Here is a 16704-nt window from a genome sequence, read left to right as displayed (position 1 = left end):
ATTTGGAAAGGAATTGTCACAATTTAATCTTAAAAAATAAACCAGGATAAAGAAGATGGCTCACTCAATAAAGTGCTTGCCTTATAAGCAAGGATCTGAGCTGGTTCCCAGAACTCATGAAATAGTCAGGCACGGTAGGCAGTACTTGTTTGTAATCCCAGCACTGGGGTCCTGGGAAAGTGGAGAAAGATGTTTATTTAAAGGGTTACTGGTCAGTCAGTCTTGTCACTTGGAGAGAGAGAGAGAGAGAGAGAGAGAGAGAGAGAGAGAGAGAGAGAGAGAGAGAGAGAGAGAGAGAGAGCGGCAAGTACACATGCATGTATAAATATGCACTAACATACCAATGTATCCTAAATTTATGAGTGATCGCAATGAATAACTCACAGTGATGATAGAGAAACTGGTATGTGTAAATTTCCTAAAGCATATTCAGTGACAAAGAGTAAAGGATCAGTCCTGAGTACTATGAAGGAGAAAATAAAGGAGAAAAATCTAACTCATAACCAAAGGCTTCTAGGGAGGGCATTGAGGTAATTCCAAATATTTTAAAGCTATAAAAATCTCAGAGTTGTTTTGCATTAAACAGACAATCATATATTGAATTGATCAAAATATAACACATAAAATCTGAAGTCTGGTAGCATTTTATCTCAGGAGAATGTGACTAACTGGGTTTGAGTCCATATCTCTAATGCCCTAGGATTTCACCCAAGGGGAAATCTTGTCCTCAAAGAGAATGTGAAACTTTTTTGGCACAGTTTTCATGTTTTTAAGAAAACAGAAACATATACCCAATGGCATTCTAAAGTAGAAGATTTAGAAGTAAGCATTCAGATTGTTGAAGACATTGAATATTGACTTTACTATTGAACATATCAGTTTGAATCTCACAATCACAGAGTCAAGTGGTAAATTATAATTTAATCTTTTTCATCATCCAGCGATTTGCTAAATGGGAACTCCAGCTCTGGCTGAAACTGAAACAGGTCACAAAAATGATCTCTGACCAGCTCAGGATATGTGTGGTCAACCTTTCCTGTAGTTGTTCACTGTGTTCAATTCTGCTCCAATGAACCCCACCAACAGCAGGATATGGTATGGACAGAGGTCAGACTGCCTCCTCTGTAACAGACACTTGCATATGGACACTTACATTTCTGAACTTAAGTGGAGTTTTCTGATAAGATGACACTGGAAGACCAAGTATAAGGCCAGAAATGTTGGGGAATTTGTTATTTAAATATGAAATGTCCCCCATAGGCACTGATTTTTGACACTTGGTCTTTAGTCAATATTAGTGCTTATGAATGTTGAGGAACATTTAAGGTGTGAAATTTCACTGAAGAAAGCTAGTCACTAGAGGCAGGCCTTTATAGCCCAGATGTACTTCATGGGTTCTTCTGTTTCCTGATTTTGGATATAAGGTGACCAGCTTCTACCCTTTCTTGCCACTATACCTTCATCACCATGATAGACTGTATCCTCTCAAACATTAAGCCAAAATAAGCCCTTTCTCCTTTAAGTTGCTTCTGGACAGTTATTTGGTCACAATAATAACACAGGCTTGTGCTAGAGTCTAACCCTGTTGAGATTTTAGTTTCTGGATCCTTTAGTCTTCTTCACATTAGTATACCAAAATACATGAGTTAATTACTATTAATATAAAAAGAGAAGTTCTGGCTCACAATTCTGAGAGTTTAAGCCTATAGTTAAGTGACCCCATTGCATTTGACCTCTGGCAAGGAGCATGTAGCTGAGAAAAATCATTTGCTTCATGAACCAGGAAGCTGGGATACAGACTATCATGGTGATGAAGGTATGGTGGCAAAAAAGGGAAGCAGCTGGTCACCTTATATCCAAAATACAGAGATCCCACAATCCCCTTAGTGGCATGCCTTTAGGAACACCTTCCAGCAAGGCCTAATGTTCTAATGATTCCACCAGCTCCTTGCAGTACCACCCAAGGTAGAAAACTTCTGGGGTGCATTCATGTAAAATAAAGTACAGCAGAAAAATGAGCACATCTTCATGAGAAGTTCACTTGCCCAAAACACAGCAGTGAGGATGGCAAGAAAATGTAATCTGTGTTCACATTGGTTCCTTCTCCATTTTATTTTATTTTTCCTCCTCGGATCTGGGAGATACTTTTGGTCTTTCGATTTGAGGATTTTTCTGCCTTTTCTCATATTCCATATAGCAATATCTTTTTTTCTGGGTAGGATGACCTATAACAACTTTGATTAAGAGCAAAGACTGAATTTTCAGGGCACTAATAAAGAAATCCAATGAGCTTTGCATCCAGAGTATGTTATCCACACACAGATGATCATTATAGAAATTAGGAATTTCTATAATTAAGAAAGTTCCTTTCTCATTTTTACAGAAAACATTTACATTATGGGCTTTTTTTCATTAACTCTAAGAACACAGTAATATGAAACAGTCCAAATTTTATTTATCAACCTTTTCCTCTAAATTAAACACCTTCATATACACGCATACATACATGTACACATATGTACACACATATACACATTTATATACAAAAATGTACACACATACATAAATAAACACACATAATACATATACAAGCATATACATATATACATATATGCACATATACATGCACACATATACACATAAATAAAGCTAATTAAAATGTAGATCAGTCATGAGGCTATTAAAGTAACCAAATAGAACTTTAAGGGACTGAAATGGATCAAAATCCATGGAAATAGATCAGAAAAATGTTGTGAATGAACTTTTTTAAATAGAAAACTCAGAATTTGACATCTGCTTAAGAAGGAAGTCTAGAGAGAGGTGTGAATTTACTAGATGCCCACCTGGTCCTATTATATTATAATCTCCATGGAGTATAGGTACTACTATAACAAACTGAAACTTGGATTATAAAATTAAATTACATTTATTTATACATTATATGTGTGTCTGAGTATCTGGGTGTGTGAGAGCACACAGGACATGGCTGTACATGGAGGCAAGAAGATGACTTGTAGAAGTCAGTTTTCTCCTTCCACCATGCATGCCCCAGGGATGGAACATGGGACTCAAGACTTGGCAGCAAGCACCTTTGCTCACAGAGCCATCTCACTTGTCTGACACTTGGAGTTTAAAAAATTGAACCCTGAGCAATTTTCTCTTTTTGTAGTGTACATTCATTTTCAAAGAAGTAGAAATTATTTGCCTATAGATTTGTTATGTCAAGGAGATCCCTGTTTGGTTCCAAAATACATACAGTTTTTGTATGTGAAAAATTAGCACCAAATATGCTCTTTATACTCATGGGAAAACCACTAATTATGTTGTTACAGTTACTGAATAAAGGTATGAATTTATACATTGTTTTCAGGTTGATCCAATACAGCTCCCTTTTTTCTGGGTTAATTATTTGTACAGGTAAGAGAAGGTACACTTTCATTCCTGGAAGGCTATGTGCTATGTCTGCAGAGCTACAGAGTATTTCTAGTCCAGAACAATTGCCACAGTCTGAAAGTTTTTTGTACTGCAGTTCATCTTACGAACAGTTTCCTGTGTTGTTTCAATCCTCCATTTTCAATACTAGTCATTTTATACAAGTATTTTTAAAAATTCTTTAACTGATTTCCATGTTCTTCTAATCAGTGGCAATTACAACCACACAGAAATCTTTCTGTGTTATAGGATAAATATGGCCTTTAATCTATAAATAGGCTTCATACCTTGTACTATTGTTGATAGTCCTAGATTTCTGATTATATTTTGTATGGGATTTTGTTTGCTTCTTTGTTTGTTTAGACAGTTTCTCTGTATAGCCTTGGCTGTCCTAGAACTCACACTATAAGCCAGGCTAGCCTTGAACTATGAGATCTGTCTGTCTCTGCCTCCCAAGTGTCAGAATTAAAGGTATATACCACTACTTTTACCAATGTACACAGGCTTCTTAAGATTCTCATTTAAGCATCATAATAAGAGCTATATACATGATTTTAGTGTAGTTTGAAATTACATGTTCAAAGATTTAAAAGATTAAATGACAATGTGTTTTCTCTCTTTAGGTCGATATGTATTTCTTGTGTTTCCCATAAGTGTCACTCAAAGGCCTGTGTGTTTAATTAGTCCCTAGGATGGTACTAGTGGAATGTGGTGGAACATTTGAGAGGTTAGGCATTATGGAAGGTCATTAGCTCACCACAAGTGTGTTCTGGAAAAGGACTGAGAGATCTGGGCCCCTCCTTTCTGATTTTCTTCCCTAGTTATAAGGAGTGGCTTTGCTCAAATAGGTGTTCCATTAGGATATACCACCACAGAGCCAAAGCAGATGTGAGCCAATCAATAATGGCTCTAAAATTTTGAGCACAAAGAAATCTTTTCTCTTTATAAGTTCCAATATTTTGTTATATTGGCAGAAAGCTCACCCTTCTTGGTCTATAGGTAGCCAAAGAAGTGCTTTCTAAGAAATCACCATATACCTCTTTATGTTAAAACAGTGGCACTGTAAAATACAAAACACATGTCCCAGCAAGTCCATTAGGAAACCTCAAAGGTATTCTAACTTCAAGTATCTAACAGAAGTAAAGACATGCTTTCCATATGACTGAATATTTAAAACAAAATGAAGTTCCAGCCCAGAGGAAGCCACATTTGAACAGGACCCAAAAGCACAGTTGAGGACAGAAGCTGATGGGCTGTTGATGCAACACTTTTCTGCTCTGAGAACACAAAAACAACAACCAACAACAACAACAAATCAAAAACACTGTCCTCAAAATAAAAGTAAGTAGAAAAAGTGAGGGGAGAAAATTTTTTGGGCGTCTTGTATTTTCTTCCCTTAAAATAAATTTCTGTTGATTCTAGATTATCAATTTTTAAAATAACACGGGGCAAGATTGAAAGACTATCCCAAAGAAATTTATTTTCCCTATCTTGGAAAGGATTATCTTTGTGAAAATTAGCATAAGAAGCAGAGAATCTGAATAATAGTAAAGTAAGCTTTGGCTGAATTTGCTAATAAAAATACATCCAGGAGACGGTCTGAACAGTACAAAAAATCACAAAACAATACACATAATGGCTATTTCAGCTTAAACATAGTCATGAAATAAAGCTTACTAGCTGTTGAAACTACCTAAAATAAGACATAAGTCTTACACAAATTCATTTTACACAGACATAACTCTAGCATACAAGGGCAGACCTAACACAAAAGGTGAAACCAGTTCACTTCTGAGTGTATCTGAATTGAACAAAATATGGACCATTTTATTAATAAGCATAATGAAACCAGTGATGATGACTTTACAATAATTATGTCCTGGAAATTACTGATTATGGATAAACCATGCCTGGAGCTACATGTATTTATCATATAAAGATATTACTTTCCTAATGCACAGAATATATTCACTCCAAATATTAAAGATTTCCCTTATGCTAGAAAATCTTTTAATTATTCTACATGATATTCTTCAAACCATGTGTTAACTTTCAAAACTTTTCATTTATTGTGCCCCAAAGTTACTTAAAAATGGATATAGGATTAGGGAGATGGCTCAGTAAGATAAAGTATTTGCATGAAGGCATATAGTTCAGAGTTCAGTTACCAGCACTTCACTCAACATTCCAGGGATTATAGTCTGTGTCTGTGCCCGCAGTCCCAGTACTGGTGAAGCTGACTCAGGAGGATCCTCAGGTCTCACTGGCCAGCCAGTGTAGCCTACCTGATAAACTCAAGGTTCAGCGAAAGATTAAGTTTCAAAGATGAGGGAAGAGTGATAGATTAGGACAAGAGATAGCAACCTTTGGCCTCCACACACATGTTCATCACACACACATATTACATATATATACACAACACACAAAAATATAAATAAGCAATTAAGGAATAAAGCATATGATGCTGACATAATTCACTGTTTGGTTTCCATGCCTATATTCTTTTATCCAGTCATCAACACATTTATTTTAGATTTTATTTTTACAGAAATATGCCACATTGTTACTTTTATCTTCAAGTCAAGCAGTATAGAAGGTATAGAAATGCAAACCAATTTTGAGCATCTTAAAATTTGTGGCAGTTCAGTTTCAAATAAACTGATATATTAAAGGTTCAGAGCTGTAATATGTTTCTATGAAATTTCCCTGCAACACAGCTTAGATGCTGAGCTGACCAGGTATAAATTTTAGAGCAGGACTTTATCTCTTATGTTGGATGCAGTAAATAATATTTCGCAAAAGTATAAATGACTCATATTTTCTAGCATTGATAATTTCTGCCACAAGTTTCCATCATTTTATTTTTTCTGTAATGCTTGAGTTGCAAATACAACTTCATTTGGGATCTGGTATTTGACTATCCAGGACTTTTTTATTGTGACAGAATAGTTGGATGGATGTAAGAAATTGAAAAAGTTCCCAAAGCCTAACTAGTTGTCCCCAAACTGTCTATCAAGTTGCTATAGGACATGTACACCTTTATCATGGATACATAGGAAATAACTCTGTACACAGGAGACTGGAGATTATAACTACTGGATAGGTCTTTGAGAGCTATGTTTTAGCAGGGAGACCCTGGAAAAAGGATGAGCTAGATAGACAGATACAAAGATGGCAAGGTAGAAATATCAAAGAGTTACTAGTTCGAATGTCTAATCATGGTAATTAAACACTTGTACTTAACAGAGGAAGGATGCAGTTTTTTTTTTTTTTCCCCCACAGATCCATGGTGCAGAAGACATGGCAATGGAGCAGCTCCATCCAAGTTGGCACTTGGAGAGTGGAAGGCACTTTTTGCTCACCTGTGTGCTATGGAGCAGGAAATAGTGGCTCTGGCAGGGACTGAAGTTAGGCTCCTAGCCGCTCACACACAACTGCTACAAATGCAGAATTTTACACCTTCTCAAAACAATGCCGCCAGATGGGGACCAAGTGTTTAATCACATGAACATGTAAAGAATAGTTTACATTCAAGCCTTAAGAGAAAGCAGCTTTCAATTCTATTCATTACATGGGAAATCTTTGATGAAGAAATTGAGTCACATGAAAGGAGAATATGTAAGGATAATTTATGGATATATTAACTTGTGTGGCCTATAGGGTATTCATCTAGCAAAGTAAAAGAACTATTTTCTTGGTATCCAAGAGGCATGAGTAAAGTTACTTAAAAGGTGTAGATGTTGGTCCCTTAAAATGTGTCAATGAAAATTTGTTCATTAGTCACTGTTCTCATTCTTCACCCTGGAGTTTTAGTAACAGCCACAGACACTGTCATGGTACCTTTTATGACCTGGGGACAGAATATGAGACTGTATAACTCATATTCTGAAGGTTAAATGTTTTTAGTCTTCTATTTTAAACTCTACGATCTTTATACTCCACTGGAGAACTGCTTTCATGTCTGTGACATAAGGCCATTTATTTATTGGTTTTAATATTTATTATCAGAATACTTAGGTGATTCTTCTGAAGATCATTGTAAATCTAATAATGGTTAATTAAAACTCTAGTTATAATCTACAACCTCCAATATATCACTCCCAAATTGACCAACCTTTGCTGACTATCACAGGATAAGTTAACATAATAGAGGAAACAATATCAAAACCAATTAAAAATGACAACAATGAACTGTCATCAACTTGGTTGATAGCTAACTAAAGTAATAAAAGTAATAAAGAAGGCCTATTCTTTCATTTACATGAAAGTAAATTTTGTTAAGATAAATATCAAGCTTTAGTGTTGTATAAGCTGCAAGAATTTGAACAAGAATAAAAACATTCCCTGTGATAGAGAATTCTCACAGCCTTGAGCTGAACTTTAATACAAAATTTGATTTGGCATCAGGAAGAGTTATGGCTACAGGGAGCTCTAGGGTTTTTCTTCAAATAATCTTCATACTAACTTTTGCCAGGATTTTACATTGTCAGTGTCAAAGTTCACTTTTTATATGTGTTATCCTTTTATTACTGTAACACAATAATGAGACAATTGACTTAAGAAGAGAAAAAACTTACATTACCTCACAGTTTAGAAATCTCAGTCTATGGTTGGTTGACCCAATTAGTTTTTTGGTCATGGCAAAGCAGCAAATCATTATGAGACCATCAGGTGGGGGAAATCTCTCATCGTATAGTAGCCAAGAACTAGTGAGAGATATTTATTTATTTTATTTTTTTTTTTATTCACATTGCAAATGATTTCCCCTTTTCTGGGTCCCCACTCCCCGCAAGTCCCATAAGCCCTCTTCCGTCCCCCTATTCTTCCATCCACCCCTTCCCACTTCCCTGTTCTGGAATTCCCCTATACTCTTGCAATGAGTCTTTCCAGAACCAGGGGCCCCTCCTCCATTCTTTTTGGACATCATTTAATTTGTGGATTATGTCCTGGGTATTCAAAGTTTCTAGGCTAATATCCACTTATCAGTGAGTGCATACCATGATTAATCTTTTGAGACTGGGTTACCTCACTTAGTATGATGTTCTCCAGCTCCATCCATTTGTCTAAGAATTTCATGAATTCATTGTTTCTAATGGCTGAATAGTACTCCATTGTGTAAATCATTTTGTAAATCATTGTGTAAAAATACCACATTTTTTGTATCCATTCCTCCGTTGAAGGACACCTAGGTTCTTTCCAGCTTCTGGCTACTACAAATGGGGCTGCTATGAACATAGTTGAGCATGTGTCCTTATTGCATGCTGAAGAATCCTCTGGATATATGCCCAGTAGTGGTATAACAGGGTCCTCAGGAAGTGACATGCCCAGTTTTCTGACGAACCGCCAGACTGATTTCCAAAGTGGTTGCACCATCTTGCAATCCCACCAGCAGTGGAGAAGTGTTCCTCTTTCTCCACATCCTCGCCAGCACCTGCTATCTCCTGAGTTTTTGACCTTAGCCATTCGGACTGGTGTGAGGTGAAATCTCAGGGTTGTTTTGATTTGCATATCCCTAATGATTAATGATGTTGAACATTTCTTAAGATGTTTCTCAGCTCTCCGAAGTTCTTCATGTGAAAATTCTTTGTTTAGCTCTGTACCCCACTTTCTAATGGGGTTATTTGGTTCTCTGGGTTCTACTTTCTTGAGTTCTTTGTATATATTAGATATTAGCCCTCTGTCGGATTTAGGGATGATGAAGATCCTTTCCCAGTCTGTTGGGTTTTGTCCTTTTGACGGTGTCCTTTGCCTTACAGAAACTTTGTAGTTTTATGAGGTCCCATTTGTCAATTCTTGATCTTAGAGCATAAGCAATTGGTCTTCTATTCAGGAACTTTTCCCCTGTGCCCATGTCCTCCAAGGTCTTCCCCAGTTTCTTTTCGATTAATTTCAGTGTGTCGAGTTTTATGTGGAGGTCCTTGATCCATTTGGAGTTGAGCTTGGTACAAGGAGATAAAAATGGATCAATTCACATTCTTCTGCATGCTGACCTCCAATTGAACCAGCACCATTTGTTGAAAAGACTTTCTTTTTTTCCACTGGATGTTTTCAGCCCCTTTGTCGAAGACCAAGTGACCATAGGTGTGTTGGTTCATTTCTGGGTCTTCAATCCTATTCCATTGATCCGCTTGCCTGATATTGTACCAATACCATGCAGTTTTTATCACTATTGCTCTGTAGTAGAGTTTAAAGTCTGGGATATTGAATCCCCCTGAAGTTCTTTTACTATTGAGAATAGTTTTAGCTATCCTGGGTTTTTTGTTATTCCAGATGAATTTAAGAATTGCTCTTTCTAGCTCTATGAAGAACTGGGTTGGGATTTTTATGGGAATAGCATTGAATCTGTAGATTGCCTTTGGCAAGATGGCCATTTTAACTATATTAATCCTGCCAAACCACGAGCATGAAAGGTTTTTCCATTTTCTGAGATCTTTGATTTCCTTCTTCAGAGATCTGAAGTTCTTGTCATATAGGTCTTTCACTTGTTTGGTTAGAGTCACCCCAAGATACTTTATGCTGTTTGTAGCTATTGTGAAGGGGGTCATTTCCCTAATTTCTTTCTCAGTCTGCTTATCCTTTGAATATATAAAGGCTACTGATTTGCTTGCATTGATTTTGTAGCAGCCACTTTGCTGAAGTTGTTTATCAGCTGTAGGAGTTCTCTAGTAGAGTTTTTAGGGTCACTTAAGTATACGATCATATCATCTGAAAATAGTGATAGTTTGACTTCTTTCTTTCCAATTTGTATCCTTTGACTTCCTTCTGTTGTCTAATTGCTCTAGCTAGGACTTCAAGAACTATATTGAAAAGATATGGAGAGAGGGGGCAGCCTTGTCTAGTCCCTGATTTTAGTGGGATTGCTTCAAGTTTCTCTCCATTTAGTTTGATGTTGGCTACCAGTTTGCTGTATATTGCTTTTACTATGTTTAGATATGGGCCTTGAATTCCAAGACTTTTAGCATGAAAGAATGCTGAATTTTGTCAAATGCTTTTTCAGCATCTAATGAAATGAGCATGTGGTTTTTTTCTTTGAGTTTGTTTATGTAGTGGATAGCATTTATGGATTTCCTTATATCGAACCATCCCTGCATCCCTGGGATGAAGCCTACTTGATCATGTTGGATGATCGTTTTGATGTGATCTTGGATTCGTTGGGCAAGAATTTTATTTAGTATTTTTGCATCGATATTCATAAGGGAAATTGGCCTGAAATTCTCTTTCTTAGTTGGATCTTTGTGTGGTTTTGGTATCAGCATAATAGTAGCTTCAAAGAAGGAGTTGGGTAGTGTTCCTTCTGTTTCTATTTGGTGGAAAAGTTTCAAGAGTATTGGTGTTAAGTCTTCTTTGAAGGTCTGATAGAATTCTGCACTGAAACCATCTGGACCTGTGCTTTTTTGGGTTGGAAGCCTATCTATGACCCCTTCTATTTCTTTAGGGATTATGGGTCTGTTTAGATGGTCTATTTGATCCTGGTTTAATTTTGGTAATTGGTATCTGTCTAAGAAAATGTCCATTTCCTCCAGATTCTCCAGTTGTGTTGAGTACAGGTTTTTGTAGTAGGATCTGATGGTTTTTTGAATTTTCTTGGTTTCTGTTGTAATATCTCCATTTTCATTTCTAATTTTGTTAATTTGGATACTTTCTTTGTGCCCTTTGGTTAGTCTGGCTAAGGGTTTATCTATCTTGTTGATTTTTTCAAAGAACCAGCTTTTGGTCTTGTTGATTCTTTGGATGGTTTTCTTGGTTTCTACTTGATTGATTTCAGCCCTGAGTTTGATGATTTCCTGTCTTCTTCTCCTCCTGGGTGAATTAGCTTCTTCTTGTTCCAGAGTTTTCAGTTGTTCCATTAATCTTCTAGTGTAAGCTCTCTCGAATTTCTTTTTGGAGGCACTCAAAGCTATGAGTTTTCCTCTTAGCACTCCTTTCATTGTGTCCCATAGATTTGTGTATGTTGTGCCTTCATTTTCATTAAATTCTAAGAAATCTTTGATTTCTTTCTTTATTTCTTCCTTGACCAAGGTATCATTGAGTAGAGTATTGTTCAGTTTCCATGTGTATTTGGGCTTTCTGTTGTTTTTACTGTTACTAAAGACCACTTTTACTCCATAGTGATCTGATAGGAGGCATGGGATTATTTCAATCTTCTTATATTTGTTGAGGTCTGTCTTGTGACCAACTATATGATCTATTTTGGAGAAGGTACCATGAGGTGCTGAGAAAAAGGTATATTGTTTTGCTTTGGGATAAAAAGTTCTATATATATCTGTTAACTACAATTGGTTCAAAGCTTCAATTAGTTTCATTGTCTTCCTGTTTAGTTTCTGTTTTCCTGATCGGTCCATTGGTGAAAGTGCAGTGTTGAAGTCACCCGCAATTATTGTGTTAGGTGCAACGTGTACTTTGAGCTTTAGTAAAGTTTATTTTATGAATGAGGGCGCCCTTGTATTTGGGGCATAGATGTTCAGGATTGAGAGTTCTTCTTGTTGGATTTTTCCTTTGACCGGCAAGTAGTGACCTTCCATGTTTCTTTTGATGACATTAGGTTGAAAATCAATTTTATCTGAACTTAGAATGGCAACTCCAGCTTGTTTCCTGGGACCATTTGCTTGTAGAAATGGCTTCCAGCCTTTTACTCTAAGGTAGTTTTTGTCTTTGACATTGTGGTGTGTTTCCTGTATGCAGCAAAATGTAGGGTCCTGTTTAAGTAACCAGTCTGTTAGTCTATGTCTTTTTATTGGGGAATTGAGTCCATTGATGTTAAGAGATATCAAGGAGTAGTGGTTATTGCTTCCTAATATTTTTTATTTTAATTTTATACGTGTGTGGTTATCTTTTTTGGGTTTGATGAAAGAAGCTTAATATCCTGCTCTTTCCAGGGTATAGTTTCCCTTGTTGTAATGGTGCTTTCCCCCTATTATCCTTTGTAGGGCTGGATTTGTAGAAAGATATCGTGTAAATTTGGTTTTGTCATGGAATATCTTGGTTTCTCCATCTATAGTAATTGAGAGTTTCACTGGCTATAGTAATCTCGGCTGGCATTTGTGTTCTCTTAGAGTCTGCATGAACTCCGCCCAGTATCTTCTAACTTTCATGGTCTCTGGTGAGAAATCTGGTGTAATTCTGATAGGTCTTCCTTTATATGTTACTTGCCCTTTTTCTCTTACTGCCCTAAGTATTCTTTCTTTGTTTAGTACATTTGGGGTTTTGATTATTATGTGACGGGAGATATTTCTGTTCTGGTCCAGTCTGTTTGGAGTTCTGTAGGCTTCTTGTATATTCATGGGCATCTCTCTCTTTGGGTTAGGGAAGTTTTCTTCCATAATTTTGTTGAAGATATTTGCTGGCCCTTTAAGTTGTAAATCTTCACACTCATCAATACCTATAATCCTTAGATTTGGCTTTCTCATTGTGTCCTGGATTTCCTGGATATTTTGGGTTACAAGCTTTTTGCATTTTGCATTTTCTTTGACTGTTGAGTCCATGGTTTCTATGGTATCTTCGGCATCTGAGATTCTTTCTTCTATCTCTTGTATTCTGTTGTTGATATTTGTGTCTATGGTCCCTGATTTCTTCCCAAGGTTTTCTATCTCCAAAGTTGTCTCCCTTTGTGCTTTCTTAGTTGTTTCTACTTCTGTTTTTAGATCCTTGAAATTTTTGCTCAGTTCTGTCATTTGCTTGTTTGTGTTTTCCTCTAATTCTTGAAGTGATTTTTTGTGTTTCCTCTTTCATGACTTCTGCCTTTGATCAAGGTTCTCCTGTATTTCTTTAAGTGATTTTTGTGTTTCCTCCTTTTTGGCTTTTGTATTCTCCTGAATTTCTTTCAATGATTTTTGTATTTCCTTTGTAAGGGCTTCTAATTTTTGATCCATTTTCTCCTGAATTTCTTTAAGTATGTCCTTCATGTGTTCCTGTACTAGCATCATGACCAGTGATTTTAAATCCAAATCTTGTTTTTCTGGAGTGTTGGTGTATCCAGGACTTGCTAATGTTGGAGAATTGGGTTCAGATGATGCCATAATGCCTTGGTTTCTGTTAGTAATGTTCCTACATTTGCCTTTAGCCATCTGGTTCTCCCAGGAGTTAGATGGTCTTATTTGTCACTGGCTGGTGCTTCAACCTACTGTGGATCTTTAAGATTATCTCTCCAACACTGGATGACTGGGTTTCTTCTGGCACAGATTACTGATATGCTGGCTTCCTCTTTTGTGCCTTTGGAGCCCTTCTCAGTCTTGCCTCAAGCAATGCTATACTTAGGTTGTCAAGGTCAACCAGGTGTTCTCTGTCTGCTCTATTATGGAGGGAAGATGTTGTGGTGGGGGTCACTCCCTCTGTTGATTCTCACATAGGACACAGGTCCTGCGATGGACTGGCTTGCAGATGAACCGCCTATGTGCTCAGTTCCTGAATGCAGGCAGACCCCTGGTGGTTTGCACCACAAGAAATCTAAAGCTCAGGGTGATACAGTACCTAGTGATCCTTTTGTGTCCCTGCAGGCAGCGAGTATCGTGAGAGACATTTAAACAATGCTTTCATTATTTAACATTTTTCTGTGAGGCTCTACTTATTCAAAGAGTCTATATTTATGCAATGGTGCCATAGGTTGGTAATAAGCTTTTAACAAAGGGGTTGGTCCATAGAGGATGCTTATCCAGACCACAGCATAGAGCAAGTTAACATCTGATTTCCTACACTTGAATCTAAACATATGTAAAAGAAAACATGCTCCTTGTGAGATGGGCTTACAAATATAACTGCAAGATCTACCATGTAGTATGAATAAAATAGTATATGCTTATTCTTTTTGGTGTATGCTGAAAAGAATCAATCCATGATGAGAAACTGAGAATTGTAGTTAAAATATAATAATTTTTAATGCTCTTATTCCAACTTTCTTATCTAAATAAAATTAATTAAATAATCTGGACGCAAAACACACAAGAAATGTATATTTAAAGTAGGGAAAAAAAGAAAAAAGAAAACTTCAGACAAGCAAAAGAACTAGTGATGCTGAAACCTTCAGTGAATCCTTAAATGATGAAAGATTAAATTTCTCAAATGCTTGCAGTAAGGAGGGAGGTTGTTTGAAGGGAGGATCAGGCAGACCAGGGGACCACATGGATCAATTTCTCATGCCAAATTCACCCTCAAACTTTCTAGTGTAAATAAATGTGCTTATTTGGAATTTTATTTCCTTCTACGAAGTGTCAATTATTTTATTAAATGAAAATCCAAAAGAATTCACCAAAGATCAATATGATGCAGAAATCACACTCACCATCTCTTCGATTTAGTCTTGCAAAGCCAGGGCCATGACTGCTGGACAACTGTGAGGAGCTACTGAAGGATAACTGAGGCAAAGAAGAAGCCAACGGAGCATCGCAATTGTCTGCCAGTGGAAAGCACAAGGGTATGAGCATCGCAATTGTCTGCCAGTGGAAAGCACAAGGGTATATTAACACAGAGGCTACAGCTTGGAACATCATAGCTTAAAAGATAGTATACACACTGGGGAGATGGCTCAGTCAGTAAGTGACTTGCTGAGCAAATATAAGAAAGACCTGAGTTCAGATCTTAAGCATCCATGTAAAAAAGCCAGATGTGTCAGGACATGTCTGTAATTCCAGAGCTCAGGAAACAGAAACAGAATTGTCCCTGTGAATTGATGGTAAAATGGTACTGATCAATCTGATGTCTCCAGGTTTAGTGAGAAATCCTGTCTCAAAAAAATAACGTGTTACAGTTGCCAACAAATACCTGCACACACATGAACACATACACCACACATGCATGTGAACAAACACATATTTGTAAGCAGGGTAACCATCACTCTTTCAGTGTTCTAAGTTTTTAACTGTCTGTGTTCTATTATAATTTAGAGTGAAGTTACTAATGCATTTATTTGCTATTTAAAACAGATATAGTCCTGTTAGCCTTAACCAATGTATTCAGCTGTATAATCTTTACCTTAATATAGAGCAAAACTGGATTCACCAGCCACTAACATCAAAATTTCCTCATAGTTTACATTATCTTCCTGTTTCTACAAGATATATGAACAAGTCTACTTTAAACTAAATATGATGCATGGGGTTTTCAGGTACACAGAGAGTGACCCTATACCAAAACAAAGTAATCTGTGTTCAAATAAAACTTCCCTACCATACATAGACCAAAATTCATCCAAGATGCTGTCTGGTGGACAGCTAGAAAGACTTACTTTGGAGACCACTGCAGAAGCAGTACAGGAGGACCCTTACAGTCTCTGGAGGGGACACACACTTGCTTATAGGATTAACAGGTTCTTCCTTTTTGTCTGGTATCTCTACCTTCCTAGGGTGGCTCTGCTTTTCAGTCTAAGCACCTCTTACATGTCTCTCTCACATTGAAACATCAATATGTTTCTCTCTCAAATCTTCATTTGCTCGCATTGTGCTTTTTGAAAACTGCTTTGTTGGTTAAAGGGTGTTTAAGATGTATTACATGCCTTGATATCTCTCTATATAGGTCACCACTCCCCTCCTCCTCTGTTTTGAGGTTTATATGCTTTAAACTAGAAGAGGAGCTGGAACTGTTTCTCTGTGGGGAGGCCTTTTCTATCTGTATTTGGCTTATTTCTCTGTATTTCAGGGTAGTCCCATTTCTTTTGTAGGCATTCCATTTATTTTCTCATAAGAAAGTTATCTTTACCTATTTTATACAATGATTTCTTATCAGTTAATTTAATATTTTTCTATCATGAATTAAAATGTCTTAATAATAGAGTAATATTATACTTTGACTATATAGTTATTATATACTTTGTATATCCTTGTATGTGTATATGTCTCTGTGTGTGTGCGTGTGTGTCTGTGAACAATTTGTTAAAACTTCTGTAAGAAAGTAAGCATGCAGAATTTATTATATTGTCATTACCTTGGAAAATGTCAACATACTCAATGAGATAGATGTAAGAGCTGGTCCATGAAGTATTCTGGTAATTTGTTAGTATAGTGATTAGCTTTAATTGTCAACTTGATACAACCTAAAATTAACTGGAAAGAAAGTCTTAATGAGGTAAGGTACATTGGGTTAGATTATGGGTATGTATGTATTAGGGGAATTATATTAATTAAGTTAATTAATATGGGATACCCCTGCTCACTATTCCCTAGGAAAGTGTCCTGAATTGTGTAAGAATAGAAAAGTCAGCTGAGTGCAAGCAAGCAAGCAAGTAAGCAAAATAAGCATGCATTAATTCACTCCTTCTTTGCTCTGTGAATATTATTTAACTAG

At 36.7% G+C, this 16704-nt stretch overlaps 1 protein-coding gene across 1 annotated transcript in view; it reads right to left on the bottom strand.

Moving 5' to 3' along the window:
- LOC127665192 (contactin-associated protein-like 3) overlaps positions 1-14849 on the bottom strand; it is a 171633-nt gene extending 156784 nt beyond the window's left edge. Inside the window, exon 1 of the mRNA XM_052157625.1 lies at positions 14708-14849. Coding sequence (XP_052013585.1) covers positions 14708-14849 — 142 coding nt within the window. The remainder of the gene's footprint in view (positions 1-14707) is intronic.
- Positions 14850-16704: the final 1855 nt, after the last annotated feature.

The sequence above is a fragment of the Apodemus sylvaticus genome, chromosome 14 (genome assembly GCF_947179515.1).
Source record: "Apodemus sylvaticus chromosome 14, mApoSyl1.1, whole genome shotgun sequence".
Lineage (NCBI taxonomy): Eukaryota > Metazoa > Chordata > Mammalia > Rodentia > Muridae > Apodemus > Apodemus sylvaticus.
The sequence above is the reverse complement of the archived record's forward strand: the minus strand, read 5'-3'. Positions and strand labels throughout refer to the sequence as shown.